This window comes from Monodelphis domestica, chromosome 8 (assembly GCF_027887165.1).
Source record: "Monodelphis domestica isolate mMonDom1 chromosome 8, mMonDom1.pri, whole genome shotgun sequence".
Classification (NCBI taxonomy): Eukaryota; Metazoa; Chordata; class Mammalia; order Didelphimorphia; family Didelphidae; genus Monodelphis; species Monodelphis domestica.
In genome coordinates this window covers 122,987,039-123,003,949 of record NC_077234.1, presented here as the reverse complement: position 1 = coordinate 123,003,949, position 16,911 = coordinate 122,987,039, and the positions used below count along the sequence as shown (strand labels likewise).

At 34.7% G+C, this 16,911-nt stretch overlaps 1 protein-coding gene across 1 annotated transcript in view; it reads left to right on the top strand.

Annotated features, from left to right (window-relative positions):
* Window positions 1-1,091: 1,091 nt before the first annotated feature.
* The window catches only part of KLHL1 (kelch like family member 1), a 588,984-nt gene continuing 573,164 nt past the window's right edge, over window positions 1,092-16,911 (top strand). Inside the window, exon 1 of the mRNA XM_001362179.4 lies at window positions 1,092-2,977. Within this exon, the coding sequence (XP_001362216.1) occupies window positions 2,478-2,977 (500 nt within the window). The 5' untranslated portion in view covers window positions 1,092-2,477. The remainder of the gene's footprint in view (window positions 2,978-16,911) is intronic.

The following is a 16,911-nucleotide window of genomic DNA, read 5'->3' as shown; positions in this document are numbered from 1 at the left end:
AGAGGAAGACAGTGTAATAAATTGATGCTTATTTGTTATATTTATATCTATACTCTGGAATGGATGATTTGACTTTTGGAAAATTCAAATGTAATATAATGTTACTATGGACGTGTAATGTATTGTGATTTTATGGTTTTAAAGTTTCTAAAATGATCACTCATTATTTTTAGGAAAAATAAAAAAACCCATACATTACCAAATTACTCAACAAATAAAAACAATTATATGCCAAGCTATATTTGTCCTGAAGTAAAACATTTACTTGGTCCAACTCATGGATGAACTGGATCTGTCACTTGTTGTTTACTTTGGAGGACTTTTTGTCTTTTTCTTAATCACTAAATACTAAGAGAAAAACCGAGTCAAGGGAGACTGTGATCCAACTGTTCTGGCATAAATCAATACCTGGCATAGTGATTTTTCTTCCATTGAAAGTAGGGCTTTGTATGCTGTATTTCATGTTTTACTAAATGTCCAAATTTGGCTAGACTAGACTTCATATTTTTAGTGAGTTTATAACTAGATTGACTATTGAGTGAAAAAAAAGAGACTCAACAGTAATGAGGTAACTCTTTAATGTTTGACACCTGGCCTCCTTTGGGAGTGGCTAAGCCTGGAGATTTTCTTGAATAGGAAGCAATGTCTTTGTTGAAAAATCACTGCTCTTTGGTTGCACTGGCTTTAACAAAGGCCTTAGCCAAGGGTTAAAAGGAAAGAGTTCTGTTAGTACACTAAAGCCAAAGGCAAAGCCAGCAAAAGCAGTAATGTCTAGAGAGGAATGACCTTTCTGCATTTCTATGAAGAAAAACACATTCTCCCTTCTCCAAACAACTCCTATCAGCGAGGTATAAGAGGCTCTGAACACCGAATATTTGCTGCTTACAGCATCCCAAGAATTTTTCAGGTCATTTTTGCATGATTACTTTTCGTTATACTTTTGCCATTTTCTTCCATTTAGTTTTTCCTCAGAAAAAGGTTTCAATCTGTGCCTAGATCCCAAATGCTCTGTGTGTTTAGCAAAACTCCTCCCATGTGGGCAGCTGTCCATCAGCCAATTTCAATGTTGTGACTACACCTCCCAAGGGTGCAGCACTGTCTGGGTGCATTAATGGCGGGATCAGAAGGTAGGAGCCAGGCGGGTGGCATCGCTCTCCTCTGACACTCAGCGTCTCTCAGTCTGGCATTTACTCCTATTGCCCGAAAACTAAGGCAAGAAGCTAATGAGTACCACTTACTATATACAGTAAGTCATTAACCTGCAACCTGCATTCAGATCGCAGTCTATTAAGTTGAGGCTGCTAAGATTCATGCTTTGGGGGGTCCCTAATGCCAAAGCATAGCCTCTGTTTGTTTTACTTTTATTGCCCCGGTAGCACGGTCTTTAAGAAGAGAGGGGAGAATACAAAGGGTGTCAGGACCTACACTAGGGGACAATCAGGACCTGCAGAGTTACTTGCATAAAGAAGATTGAAGCCTTCCCTCCCTCCTTCTGCCTCTCTGTATAGGCCCCAGTACACAGCTGCGTCACTTACGGGGGAGGGGGAAGCGCAGAGGCAGATAGAAAATTGTACTGCGAGGACCTGGAGAGCTTCATAAGCGCCCCCCCCCCTTTTTCTTTATCTTTTCTTCTCTCTCTTTCTCTAATTGGGGAGTGGGGAGGCGCAGAGGAAGCTGACTCTATAAAGAGCTGCCCTTCTCTCTTGTTAGCCATCTCTTGGCTCACACAGATAACCTGCAAGCATGGGACTCCCCTGAGAGTCAGTGGAGGAAGAGCTGGGGCACGCTGATGGCGGGGGGCAGAGCGCTCTGGCGACTTTTCACTCGCTCTTGGTGCTCTCCCGGGCTCTGAACTCTGGGGCACTGACTGCGAGAGGAACTGGAGTCCCCAGAGGCTTAAGAGGCGGCAGATCGCGTCCGAGCTGGGGCTCTGTTGCTCCAGTGCATTTGATTAGGGGTTATCTCACTGCTGTCCGCTGCCTGCTTGCGCCTCCAACTGTGCGTGCGAGTGCGCGCACCAACCTCCCTCTCCCTCTTGGCTCTCCGAGCGCATCTCTTCCAGAGCCTCCAGTCCCCTTTGGTCTTACCCTTCTTTCCTCTGTTCCCTCACACATCGCGAGTCTGTGTGGAGGAGTCCTGAATTCTCTCTTCTCTTTTCTTCAGACGTGGACTTCTATCTAGATTCCCAGCTCAAAAAGGCTGAGGGTCCTCTCCGGAAAGAAACGGCTGTGGAACCGCGGTCCCGCGGTAAGCGGTCCTTTCGGCAGGCTGCAGGCTCACCTCCAGTGGCCGGACAGTCAGCCTGGCAGTGGCTTTCACTCGTGGTCCGTGTCCGGAGGGGATCGTGGTGGAACAGATTCTTTCTTCTTCCCTTTGCTTTCTTTTACCCTATATCGCCCAGGGTCTCGCCCTTGCCAATCCTACTTTGCTTTGGCTGCGGTCGGTTCTCTCCACCTCTCTCCTTTTCCCTGGAAAGCATGTCAGGCTCCGGGAGGAAAGACTTTGATGTGAAACACATCTTGAGACTCCGTTGGAAACTCTTCAGTCACCCTTCCTCTTCTCCTGGCGGGCCGGCGGGGGGCAGCTGTCTCCAGCAGGACAGTAGCGGCAGCTTTGAGCATTGGGGACCAAGCCAGAGTCGTCTTGTAAAAAGCCAGGAGAGGGGCAGCGGAGGCACCTTCTGGAAAAAGTCCTCTTCCTCATCGTCTTCTTCCTCTTCCTCCTCTTCTTCCTCTTCCTCTTCCTCTAACCCGCTCAATGGCACCCCGACCCCCGCTGCCACCAGATTGCATCAAGGATTACCTGGTCAGAGCCAGCAGCATTCTCCCAGGACAGTCTTCTATGTGGAGTCCCTAGAGGAAGAGGTGGTGCCAGGCATGGAGTTTACCAGAGAACATGAAAAGACCTTGGTCCTTCAAGAGATGAAAGTTGAGTCTGTGGACTCTGGCCAGGCAACAGGTGAAGGATGTGGACACAGGTACAGTAAATCCCTGGGGCAAACAGAACATCCTCAAGTTTCCATAACAACAGCATGATGCCTACAGTTTTATTTGTTTGTGTTTTTCACTTAGCCTTTCTGGGGACTTAAACTTCCCAGATAATGACCTTTGATTCAAAATTTTTAGGCTTCATATCATCACTTTAATTGTAGAGTTATTACATGTTTGCTTGTTAAGTGATCGTGGATCATCCCTGTTGTTCTTCCTTTTTGCTAACTAATTTTAGTTAGTTATTTGGTAAACCATATAAACTTCAGGAATAAAGTCCCCATGCTTGCTCTAGGTTTTTTATATCTTGATCTAAGTTACCACTGATTTTCTCATATCTTGGGACCTCTGGCTCTGGTGCTGAAAAATGTAGCACAATTAAAGTTATTGAATGGGTATGTCCAGCTTCATTAATTAGTAATCTGGAATTTCAGTGTCTTGATTTGCTACTCAGATATTTGAGAGGTGCTACAGGGAGCATATTTTAATATGTATATATTGCTATAAAAGAATTGAGTCTGAAAAGTGCTACAACGAAATAATATTGGTAAATGTCATAGAATCAAGTAGAAAAGACTTCGGAGAAAAGTATTGCCTACACTGATGAACCTTTACTATGCTTTCAAGGTGAAAGATGTCTTCTTTGGTCATTAGCAGACATACAGAGTTGAAAATGGGATACTATTTGAGAGGGCACGCTAAATTTAGAATTAACATGAACTTTATGGGCAAAAAAGAAATGAAGAGAAATGCATTTGCAAAGTAAATTTTGTCTTTTTTTTTTCCTTAGCTACTATAGAAGACAAACTTTGGTTATGTCATTGACTTCACTGAGCAAATCTTTTAAAATATATTTGTAGGCATTTTATTATGTTTAATGTCCAAATTTCTCTAACCTTATCTCTTTTCCCTTTCTATTTGAAGTTATGCCTGAATCTTCATGCTAGCTAAGTCTATACCTCCTCATGAATGTTGATTTGGAGTATTAGGAATAGACATGCTCAGTTGCTAAACATCTACTGTCACAAATAAAAAAAATTAAAATTAAGACCCTTTATATTGTTCCATTCTCCAAGTCAGAAAGAAAAAAAAAACCTATGAATACTTTTGACTTCAAATGTTTAGAAATCTATTATTATGGTGTAGTTCCTGATCTCTATGAGCTAATAGAATTAGTCTTTAAAGCTTCATGTTGCTTCAGAGAGCTTCTTCTCTTGCAAGTTGGACTATAGAGAAGTCAACTTCTGCTATTTTTATATATGTAATATATATAATATATACAAATATATAAATAGAGAAACAATGAATAATATGAGTTCATAAAGAACTAAATGGGAACAGTGATAATTTTTTTTAAACTTCATATTGTTGTTTGGTGTTCTTTATAAAGTCAATACCACTGAAATACAAAAATAGCATTAAATATGTTCTATAATATTTTTATCCTTTTTTCAGATGCATTAGTATAGATTCTCTCTTGTCTCAGTAACATTTAAAACATGTAATTATGTAAACATGTCCTATTATATAGTGTTTTTTAAGAAATTGAAGAGCATATTATGTGATATAAATTTTGAACCATCTAATAAAATAAAAAAGATGCTTTTTTCTAAAAATTTTGAGTTAAAATTAAATCATCACAAACTTTTCCTAGTTTTATTCTCCAGTTTTCTTTCAGTATAAACTTTTAAAATCCCAAACAAAAAAGTAATTTGATTTATAGTAAAATAATTTTAGGAAAGTATTTTTTAAGTTCCCCAAAACTGTTCTGTACTAATTTCATATTTTCTTTGGTTAAAAACTTTTCCCCTCATTTATTTTAGGAAATATAACCAATTCTTTAAAATCACCTTTTTTCTTTTTTTGATTAAGGTAAAATCATTTTTTCATTGGCAATCACTTCTGACAGTTGATTCTAATAGTTCATAATATCACATTCATATTTTTAAAATCAGGTTAAATATTCTGTTGTGCATTTGAAATGAGAATCATATAGTTCAAAAGAAACTTGTCTGAGAGAAAATTCTTTAGGTTGTTCAGATTTTCTTGTGCCATGGACTTCTTTGACAATTTGGTGAAGCTTAATAGGTCCAGTCTCTCAGATTAGTGATTGTTGTTTACATTCATGATCAAAGAAAATACAAATTTTCAGTTAGAGGTTTGTGGTTATAGAGATGTATTGTTTTCTCATTCAAATTCAAGGATCTCCTAAAATCTCTTCAAGGACCCTTTTGGTTCCTGAAGATCCCAGGTTAGGAATTTCTCCTTAAAAATATATAAAATTAACAAATAAATGTAAATAAACTTACTTAATCCACTATGTTAAAGACTTTAATATTTAGAAAAATTCAACATTAGTAACTTTTTACTGGATTTACAACATTAAAATGGATTAATTGATCTGAGGGTGGATCAAATATAGAATACTTGGATGAAGGGAGAATAGTTAAAACAAGAGGAATAGAAGTGAATGACATTTAACAAAGTTGCTAGAAACATTTGTTCATATGAAATATAAAACATTTAAAATATGAATATGCCAGCTTTACTGATTTTATGCCAGAAACATTATGGGTTTTATGTATTCTAGAAAGAAATATAAAATTCTTTCTGGGTAGACATTTCTATCATGAGAATCTTGGTAGTCCCATGAGATTGTGGATAATGAGTAACTTGAAGATCTTTCCATTGCTGACTGAATTTAATTTTAAAGTACTTATTAATATTTATATAGATATGATAAATCTGATTTCCTCACTAGACAAAGCACTTAATAGTGATGGCACTTGATGGATTTTGTACATTCTTGAGCTTTCATAGTGCATTGGTTCTTTGTTCATGATTAATTGCAGCTTCAGTACTAAATTTAGTAATTAATCACTATTAATATATATTACTTCATTTTATGTACACATTAATTGGTAAAAATAATGTTTATTTGACCAGAAAAAGAAAATAATTTTTCAAGGAAAACTTTATTTAAATTTGATAACTTTAAAAGTCTCACAAGGAATTGTCGAATCTCAATTTTGTAGAAATTTTATGTTTTTATCTTCAATTTTGTGCCACTTAGTATTTAGTGAAACAACTTCTATCAGTGATTGTCAAAGCAAAAGAAATATATCATCAATACATCATTAATATATTTAGTATAGGAATTTCTACTCATTTAATTTTATATTTAAGATGAAACATGTTTGCTTTTACTTTACATTCTATGATAAAATAATTTGTGGTTTTCAGTCATGGAACAGTTACCACGCTGAAGCAATATTTCCAAAATTCATGCACTTGCTTATGAATGGGACAGGTGATTTCATATGTGAGGAGCCCATATGGATGAGCCTTTTAGTAGAAGTACAATTGGGATTTCTATCTTAAGCATCCATCTGGATGCAGATGGGTCCTTAAACAGACTATGGAGAAGTTGGGAGGAGGCCCAGAACTTACCTCTCATACACAATATTTATAGCCTTAATTGCCAAGCCATCTTTTGTCATAGTCTGTCAGTTCACACCCTCTATAATTTTCTATCTCAATTTATTTCTAAGTGTCTGTCTTCCCATCACTGGAACATCACCACTATATTCTTGCATTTTAAAGCTATGGACCCTCACATTTTTTTACTTAGGTTCATAAGATTTCAAAATGAGAGCCTGACACAATATCATACCAACTGAACTTGTGGTGCTGAAACACCACACTTCTAGATGGTCACTTTCTTTGGTTGTAGTCTATAATAAAAGTTAATGTATTTTGGCAATCATTCAGAATGTGTGAGATCAAAAGATCTGTGAGTTCCATGAATTCAAATTCTAAAGCATATGTGTGTATGTGTGTAGGTATACATGTGTGTATATATCTGAACATATATGTGTTTACATATACATGTGTGTGTTTAGGTATATACCTTGAAATTACTCTAATTGATCATAAATCTTAGCTACTCAGTTTTCCATAATTTGGTCTAACATTGTATTGAAGGACCTGAAAGGAAGTAAAAATAAAGTGAGAGAGGACACATATATGTCCATATATATGTCATGTAAAAGGTAGATAGAAATGAACTCTTCTCTTTCTCCATTAAAGATAAAATAAAATCAAATAAATTTGTATTTTGTCTATGAGAGAATAAGCCTACATTTCTCTTGGTAGAAACTGTGTCTGTGACATGGGGACATTGTATTTTATTAATTTAAAACCATAATGATAATATTTTATAAGATCACTAATGGAAGGTTGGATTTGAAGGAATAACCCTTATGTTCAGATGAACACAGTTGTTTATTATTTCTGTTATCTATTTTGGTATGGTAAGGCTCTAGCAATAGCATTCTGGAAGACCTCACCTCCTGGGAACATCTTGACTAGGCTTGATGAGCCAACAAAGAGAATCTGGATAGAATCCAAAAGAAGACATCCATTCTCAAGAATACAAGACTTTTAAAAAGACAAGACCCCAGTATTAGCAGAAGTGTAAGCTCTGTGCTTTTGATAACTATAAGGGTCTTCTGCTATCAGCACAATCATATGCCGTCTATGAGTTAAGAGATAGGTCCCAGGGAATTATCTGAGGGACATAGAAAGTTTAGGTGGTTTGTCTTAAGGTCACACTAGGAATTAATGTGAGAAGCATGATTATAGATCTTCCTCACTCCAAGTCTAGCACACTATATGTTATGCCATTACAACTTCAACAGCTATTCCTTAAGAGTATGATTTGAGGTGGTAACTTTGAAGTCATTGCAAGATGGCTTATAATTCAAGAAGCAATTTCAGGGTTGAGTCAAACATCCTCATGTAGGGATCACATTACAGGGAGCTCACATTAAGGCTCAAAAGAACTGTAGACTGGAAGCTTTATACAACCCTGAGTCATAGTTAGGACATCTGGGGAGTGCATGTCAAAAGGTAAAACTTGGATGCAGACTCTGAGAATAACTGTGATCCCACGAGAAGAGGAAGTTGGGTCAACTCCACTTGGGATAGAAAGTTTGACTGTCTTTGTATATAGCATCCTTCGAGACTGAGCTGTGGATAAACTTTAACCTTTGACAGTCAAACTAATCTCTGAATCAACATTAGTTAAAAGTAGGATCAGAAATCTTTACTTTGCAAACTGATTCTTGTCTATATTTCTCAGTCTTTGCTTTCTTTTCACTTAGATTCTTTGGTGGAGGGAAAGCCTAAATATTTCGGCTAAACTAAGCAAGGGAATTTCTTTATATTTTAAAATTATACAACAAGTTCTGACAGGGACTTGGGAGGTCATCTAGTAAACTATCTTCTTTTTCTCAGAAGCGAAGCTGAGGCTAAGAGATATTAACTGGCTTACCTAAGCCAATATTTGAACACAAGTCCCAAGACTCGTACTCTGTCACTATTTCTATTGTGCCAAGCTGCATCAAAACTAGTTGGTCTATCTATTTGATCTGAATGCTAGAAGAAGAAATGGAGTATTTTGAGAACCAGGAGAAAAATAGTTTGAGTAGCAAAAGAGTGAGGAAATAGAGAATGATCATCCCAAAATAATGGATTTTGGCTCCTTACTACATGCTTATTCCTAAAAAGTATTTCAAAGGTGAAGAGGAAAAAGAATTAACATTTATATAGCACCTACTATATACCAGATATTGTGTTATGTGCCTTACAAATATTATTCCATTTATACAAAACATTTATTTTTTCACAATTTCGTGATAGTTAATGTTAATAGATTTTTGAATGAATTAATAAATGTAGCATATTTCCTTTCCAGAATTATTTTTAAAAATCTATTTATATCATACATATGATTACTATGTAGTTTTCTGAAGGATAGGTTTGACCAAAATTTAGGTAAACAAAAAATTTTTCATAATCATATTTATATTGTTCTACTCAGATTAATTTTTAAGAGTAAAAATTATCCAAATGGATCTAAAGTAACCTTGATTTGGTTGTTCTTTCAAATGAAGTAGTCAACAAATCATTCAAGAAATGGAAAAGAAACTAAGTGCTTATGAAGAGCAGCAGTCAGTGCTATATTCTAGAGATATAAAGGGACAGGGTGGGACCAGATTCTGTCCTTAGTGTTCACATACAGATGGTAGGAGGAACATATAAATAACTAGATGCATGCAAGAGTTTTACAGAATAGATAGAAGATATTCTTAGAGGGAAAGAGCATTAACACTTGGTGGGACCTGGAAATGCTTTCTTCAGAAGGTGAAACTTGTACTGAATATTAAAAGAAGCCAGGAAACCTAAGAAGAGGGAAAAGGGGTAGAATATTCCAGATATGGCAGTCAGCCAATTCAATGACAAAAAGATTAGAGGTATTGCCATGTTGTAATTCCAGTTTGTGGAGAGTAGAAAACTGAATAAAAAGATTGGAAAGGTAGGAAAGTTCAAGTTATGAAGAATGTAAAATACCAAACATAGATTATATTTCATCCTAAAAGTATAATGTATTATTGAAACTCATTGAATAAGAGGTATGCATGGTCAGTTCAGTACTTCAGAGGTATTAGCATGTCAGCTGAATGGAAGATGATTTGGAATGGGGAGAGATTTGAGGAAGGGGGGCCAGTTATTGGGCTATTGTAATAGTCCAAGAAAGAAGTGATAATGAGGTCTTGAACTAGGAATGTGATCATGTGAATGGAAAGCTATTATAAAGATAGAAATGGAAAAAAAAATGATAATAGCTTATCAAGTAGAGTGAAACCCTACAAAATATGATATAAATAAGTGGTGAAATTAAATCTTAACACTGAAATCATGAACTTGACTGACTGGAAGAATGGTAGTAAGAAGGACTGGAACAGAGAAGTTTGAAATAGGGGAGAGTTTGGAGCAATAATGAGTTCCATTTAGGATATATTGAGTTTGATATTGCAAATGACATCCAGTTCAAGATGTCCAAAAGGATTTGTTGATGTATGATTGTAACTCTGGAGAGAGGAAAGGGCTCAATTATAGTTCTTTGAATCATCTGCATAATTAATTGATAACTGGATTAGAATTCAGTGACAGAATCTCTGATTGCTTATAAGATAACTGAGAGAGGCAGTGAATAGAAAATAAAATAAAATAAGGCACAAAAAGAATACTTGGAAAATACTCGTGTTTGATATTTGTGACAGGGATGAAAAGCCAGCAAAAGAGATTGTAAATGATTTGGACAAATAGGAGAACCAAGAAAGAGCAATGTCACAGAATTACAGAGAGAAAAGACTGTTCAAGAAAAGGAGAATGATGACACTGTCAGAATTTTTCAGACATTTCAAGAAGAATGAAGACTGAGAAAAGGCTTTTGGATTTGACAACTGATAAATCATTTTTTATTTTAGAGAGGACAATTTCAGGCAAATTTTGAGATTTGAAGTCAGATCACAGAGAATCTTGAAGACCATAGGAAGAAGGGTGGAAGATATATTCAAAGTTATTCATTCTTTGCAGTTAATCATTTGAACTAACATATGACATTTTCAGAAATTGTTTATTAATAAGGCAAAAATGATGTGAATTTTATAATGGAGAGTCAATATCATTGGACTATCTGTGATGGCTATGTAGATTATTTGGGCAGTTTAAAGACGACCAAATTCTTTGTTCTTTGTCAAAAGGTGCTCCATTTTAGTTTTAAAATGAAGATGTGTGTTTCTATCAGTTTTACAATTATTACAACAGCATATTACATTAAATTTTATTATTCTTGGATGAATGCTGTAACAAGATTACAAAATAGGTACCTTGACAATTTCAGAATAAACAAGTTACAGACTTGGGACAAGTTTCTAAGTCTGAAAATATGTAATCTTCAAAGGTAGTTTCATTAAAGGAATCAGACTACTATATCATCATATAGGTTTAACTGAGGCATCTTTTTTTTTAATTAGAATTGATTTTTTAGGTAAATAAAAAAAAGATCCTATAAAAGATAAGTATATGTTTGTGTGGGCTAAGTAATTTGCCTTTTAAAACAAATAATCAGTGAATTTCTGGCAAGGATACAGGTTTGTAGGGAAAACGTGAAAGTAACATGTCCAGAGTTCCTAAAAATACAAAGTAATTAGTTATTTGATGATGCTTGCCTTGTGACAGGGCAGTGTGCATGCTATTGAATTAAATTACTAATAAGATTGGGGCCTATTCCTGAAATCATATAAGTACAATGGAATGGAAAATAATTTGCCCTTTTAAGTTATACACTGTGACACAATCTTTAAGGTTCTTAAGCTGCTATAACAGTGTTAATGATTCATCATTTTCCAGGGGGAATATTTTAACTTGTTGAATTGATTTTAGCCATATGCAAATAATTTCTAATTAAGAGGAAGGGATTACATATAAACCAGTGATGTAAGGATGCTAAATTGGAAAGGAAATTAATTTTATTGTACATTATTTCTTGATTACCATTTAAATGATTGATACAAAGTAACATTGCTAATATGTGTCAGAGGTGGCACTTGAACCCAGGTTTTGCTGACTCCAAGTGTGTGCCAAGTTACCTTCAAAATTATTTTCTTACCTCTTAGATATTGGATCTATTTTGAAAGACCATTAAGTTTATGATCTGTAGGTCTCTTCAGCTCAGCCTCAGAACTAAGAAAAACTTGGACTGATGATTTGCTTTGAAACTACTTCAGAGAAGGATCAGTCAGATGGTTAGGAAGAATATTCAGTTTGGCTCCAATATTTTTGTTGATTGCTATTCCTTTGCTATTTCAGTATATTGTTATAATACAGTTTCTTCTTAAATGACTTAATATATAAATTTATATTGCTGGTTAATTAGCTGATTATTGAATATTCCTCAGTGTGTTTCCAAAAAGCCATCACTTTATTTTAAAGATATTTTAATATTTTTTTATTTTAATTAAAAAATTAAAAAAATTAATTAAAATATTTTTTAATATTTTCTGATTCTTTTTCTCAGTAGCTACTGATTTTTCATGGTAGCCTCTAAAAGTCTAGGTAGTAATAGGATCGTTTTGTTTTCCCAAAGGAGGAAGGACATTTTTACTTGAAGTATATGAATCCACTAGCTTTAATATATGGCCTCAACACTTAGATTATACTGCCATAAAAAGACATTGGATGGTTCTTGGACCACCTAGCATCAAAGGAGGAAAAGAAGGGAGGAAGGAAAGGAAGGAAGTCAAGAAGGATAAATTTTAACTTTAATGTGGAGAAATGGAAAATCTATGCTTATTATAATGCCTCAGTGTTATCAGGTATGTAGTTAAGAAGAGTATAGTTCTGAAACATTTGTGTACTCATTCAATTAAAATTGTCTTTTGAATAAATTTCCTGTTTTACATTTAATATTCAAATGGTCTAAGTATTGATTATTCTTGAATAGTATTTCAAAGTACAGATTTTAAGAATGTCTAGTAAATAAGGGTTTAAATTTAAATTAAAATCAAGCACATACTCTTTTCTTACATTGAGTTTATTCTCAACTAAGATTATTGTCTAGGGCAGCAAAGTAGCATAGTGGATAGACTACTAGATCTGGAGTCAGGAAAACTCATTTTCATGCATTCAAATATGGCCTCAGAAAGTTACTAGCTTTGTGAAACTGGGTAAATTATTTAATTCTTTTTGCCTTAGTCCCTTATCCGTAAAATGATCTGGAAAAAGAAATGGCAAATTATTTCAGTAACCTGGTCAAGAAAACCTCAAATGAAGTCACAAAAAGTCAGAAGTGTCTGATACAACCAAATAACAAAATAATTTTCTAAGCTTTTGTTACCTTTGTTGCCTTTTTAAAAGTAAATCTCCACCCTATACATTTGCATTTAAAAAATGAAAAGCAAAACTTTAAATTTCTCTAATAAATTTCATCTCATTAGATTAGGCCAATCATTTCAGGCAATTTTATTTTAGAGGGATTCTGCTGCTAATACAATATATTCTAGATATGTTTATGCCATTTATAAACTTGATAAGCATAATATATATTTTCATGCAAGTAATTGATAAAAATATAGAACATAATATGGCCAGGGATATAACCTCAGAGGGGATCATACAACTCCCTATCTAATTTAATAACAATCTACTAAATCAGCACTTTTTGGAAACTGCTGGAAAAAACACTATGGATGTACCTAACTATATTTTCATTCAAGCTGTATTCCTTCATAGGTGGATCCCATGATAGATTTATCAGATATATTGCTGAAATACACATTTTCAAATATCATTTCTTTGATTTAACAGTTTTTAAATACCTAAAAAAAGTAAATGAAAGTAGATTACTCTCACAAGTCTTAGTGAACCAACAGTGGCTTCTAGTAAATCTAGTTTCTTCTCTAAGTGCTTATGAAGCATTTACTTATTAATCTTTTCTAAAATTTTGCTACACCTTGGAGTTCAAACACTTTAAACTTTTCCTAATTTTTGGAAAATCAGGCTTTTTTTTGGTTTCTACCCTCCTGGCCCCACTCCCAATATTTTTGATTCTTTTAAGAACTCCAAAAGAAGTTCAGAGAATTCCATTCCAAATTCTTATAGAGCCCCATGATATAATTCTTCTGGACCAAAAATCTTATACTAATATAGAGAAACTATGAAATAGTCTAAAGAAAGAATAGTTATATGCTTCAGACAAGGGGACCTTGGAGATGTACAAATTGTTCCTTACCCCTGGGGGAAAAAAACAAAAACAAAACAGCTCTTAGGATAACACTATTCCACTTATCAGTGGAATAGGTAAGGTTAGAAGATAGTGTCTGAGTGAATAGAAAAGGAGGACAAAATAGTTTTTAAGTATGTAGTGTAATAGGGAACTGTCCTAGAGGAATGTGAGATGATACAATCCACCTATGAACTCCCCAAGACCAGTAAAGCACAAACCCCTTGGCTTCTAAAAAACAAAGTTTATTTTATACAGGGAATAAGGGAAACTGGTAGGTAGGACTCTAATACTCTTAAAATTAATTCCACCCAACTTCTAAGTCTCTTACTTAAGGAGAGCCTTCTGTTTCTTCTCTGGGCACTGCTACAGCTCCCTGTTCTACCTAAAACCCTTCCCCATGCTATCTGACTCTATCCTAATCTTCTCACTAGTGATTGGCAAAAGAAAGGGAAAGCCTGGGTTTGGCTGCACTAAGTACCCCAAAGTAACAGATGAAAATCTTTGGATTACCTTAGTCCAAGAGGATTTCTGGCAGATGGGCCACTGGTAGATGATCTCTGGACTCAGGGAAAATGATTTCCTCCAAATAAATTCTCTACCAAGAAGTCCAAAATTTCTCCACAAAATTTTGACTATCTTGGAAAATCTCTCAGAGCAAAACCCTTCAGCTTGGTGGAAAATTCAGGCAGAGAGTCCTACCAACTTCCAACTCAGAGGAAATCAAAGAAGGAAGCAAGATCAGTTATTTTCAGTTTATCCTCCCACAATTCCTTTCTCCTTCCCAGAATCCTCTCAGGGCTTGCATCAAAATTCCCTTCTTTTATCTAATCCTTGAAACCAGTCTATCCCTAATTTATATTCCTAGAGTGGGGAAAGCCAGAATAGAATAGTATGAAGAAGAATAGTGAGTCAAAAGGACTGTATAACAAAAGATCTATTATTTATTGTGTTGTATTTGTATATAATTGAAAATTCATGAATACATTTCAATATGGATTTCTAACAAGTAAAAAATTAATCTCTGAATGCAACTCCCTGGCATACTGGGTTTGGCCTTACAATAATCTTTACTTAAAGAACATGGTGAAAGTGAAGAATTAAAGTGGGATATGAAGTGGATGCCTTCAACTTGTGCTCCTCTCATTCCATATCTTTTCCATTCTCTAATCATTCCTGTTTCTGCCAAGGATGTCACCATTATTCCAGTCATCTTTTTTCATAATTAACAAGTCACCATTCTTAATTCTTCAATCAGATGTTATTGCTTTCCAGCTCTGCTTCCAAATGACTCATATCCATTCAATGCTTTCAATTCTTTTATGACCATTCTAATTTAGGCCTCATCATTCTCATAACTAATCTTTCTTGTTCTACTATCTCCTATTCTAAATCATTCTCCACACCAGTAGTTTCAAACAAAAAGAGAAAGAGATTCTTGCTGGCCATATATTGATGTAAAAAGCCACAAATAAGCATCATCTGTATTTTATTACATTTTTATTGTATTTAAATTATTTCCTAATTACACTTTAAATTGGTTTCTCTCAAGATTTTGACATTTTGTCCTATGTAGCTAACATAAAATCAGTCCCCATAAAGAATATTTTTTATTATTACTTCTTTTCCTGCCCCCCAAAAAAACTAAAACAAAAAAAAAACAAAAAAAAAAACCTTTAGTGGCTCCGCATTGCCTATTAGGTTAAGGCCTTCTACAATCTAACCCCTACCTACCTTTCCAACCTTGCTTTATACTGCTTCCATCCATAGGCATTCCATTCCAGTTTAACTGGATTGATTTTTGTTGCTTAGTCCTTTTTTCAGTTATGTCTAACTCAAGATGGCCTGATTTTTTTTTTTCTTGGCAAAAATACTGGAGTAGTTTTCCATTCCCTTCTCCAGTTCATTTTATAGATGAGGAAACTAAGGTAAATAGGTTTACGTGACTTATGCTCACTAGGCTCACATTGCTAGTAAGTGTCTAAGTAAGTAAACTAGATTTAAAATCAGAAAGATGAGTCTTCCTGACTCCAAGCCCAGAATTTTATCAACTGTGTTATCTAACAATCAGATTGATACACATTCCCCAAACTGGAGCTCTATTTCCTACCTTTTTGTCTAACCACAAGTCATTGACCATGCCTACACTCTATACTTCCTCCTTACCTTTACTTCTCCAAATCTTTGTCTTCCTTCAAATTCAACACATGCTTCTTCTTTCATGAATTCTTCTCTGTCCCTTCTGTTTTTATTGGTGAACTCTCAGTTTAAATCTCTTAATACTAATTTATTTACATTTTATAAAAGCCTTGTAATATTATTCAAATCAGAGAAGGTTTAATTCTTTTTTAGTTTAAAAATATTTGTTTATTACATTTAAATAACCAGTTAATTCTCTCACTCCCTTCCCTCCCTAACTAGTAAAAGACATTTGACAAAAAGATATATGCATATACAAAACTTTATATTACTTATTTTTATTTATCAGTCTTTTTTTTTTTTGAGGTGGACATATGCAAGTCTTTCTTTAAACAATATTTCCAATACTGTATATAATGTTTCCTTGGTCCTGCTCGTTTTATTCTTCATAATTTAATGTAGGTTTTCCATGTTATTTTTTAATTAACCTGTTTATCATTTCTTACTGCACACTAACAGTTTGGGAAAATCAAAAGTCACCTTATCAGGAAAAGCTTAGGAACCATCAAAAAAGATAAGTCTAAAAAGTTCTAAGTATATATATTTAATATTAATTCTATCCCTTATCTGATTTTTAGTTTAACTATTGACTTGAAATAGTTACACCTCTGCTTCTCAATGAAAGCACAAATATAGGCAAAAACCATGTATAAATAACCCTTTCATACCATAAACACTTAGCGCAAAGTTACTTGATATTAGCCAAGAGAGACATATCACTACAGAACTATGGCATGGGGAAAAGAAAAAAAAAACGACTTCATTATTCACAGAAAGATAATTTCATAACTTGTGTAAAGATCAAGCCTGGACAGACATGACAAAGTATAGTTGAGATATATCATATGTCATAGTGTCATAGCCAAGCTTAGATCCTGAGAAAAATGTAGGATTGCTGCAATAAGCAAGAATCACCTAATAGAACAAGAATAATGCAATGAGTGCAGTTAAATTGGAAGCAGAGCAGAAATCATACCCAATACTCAGAAGTAGGCAGAAGGGCAGTTGGTCAAGGATTCAGGCAAAGGAGAACAGAGATTAGGAAGTAAGAAGGACAAGTGATTAACAGTGCCAAAAGACAATAGATTTGTAGTA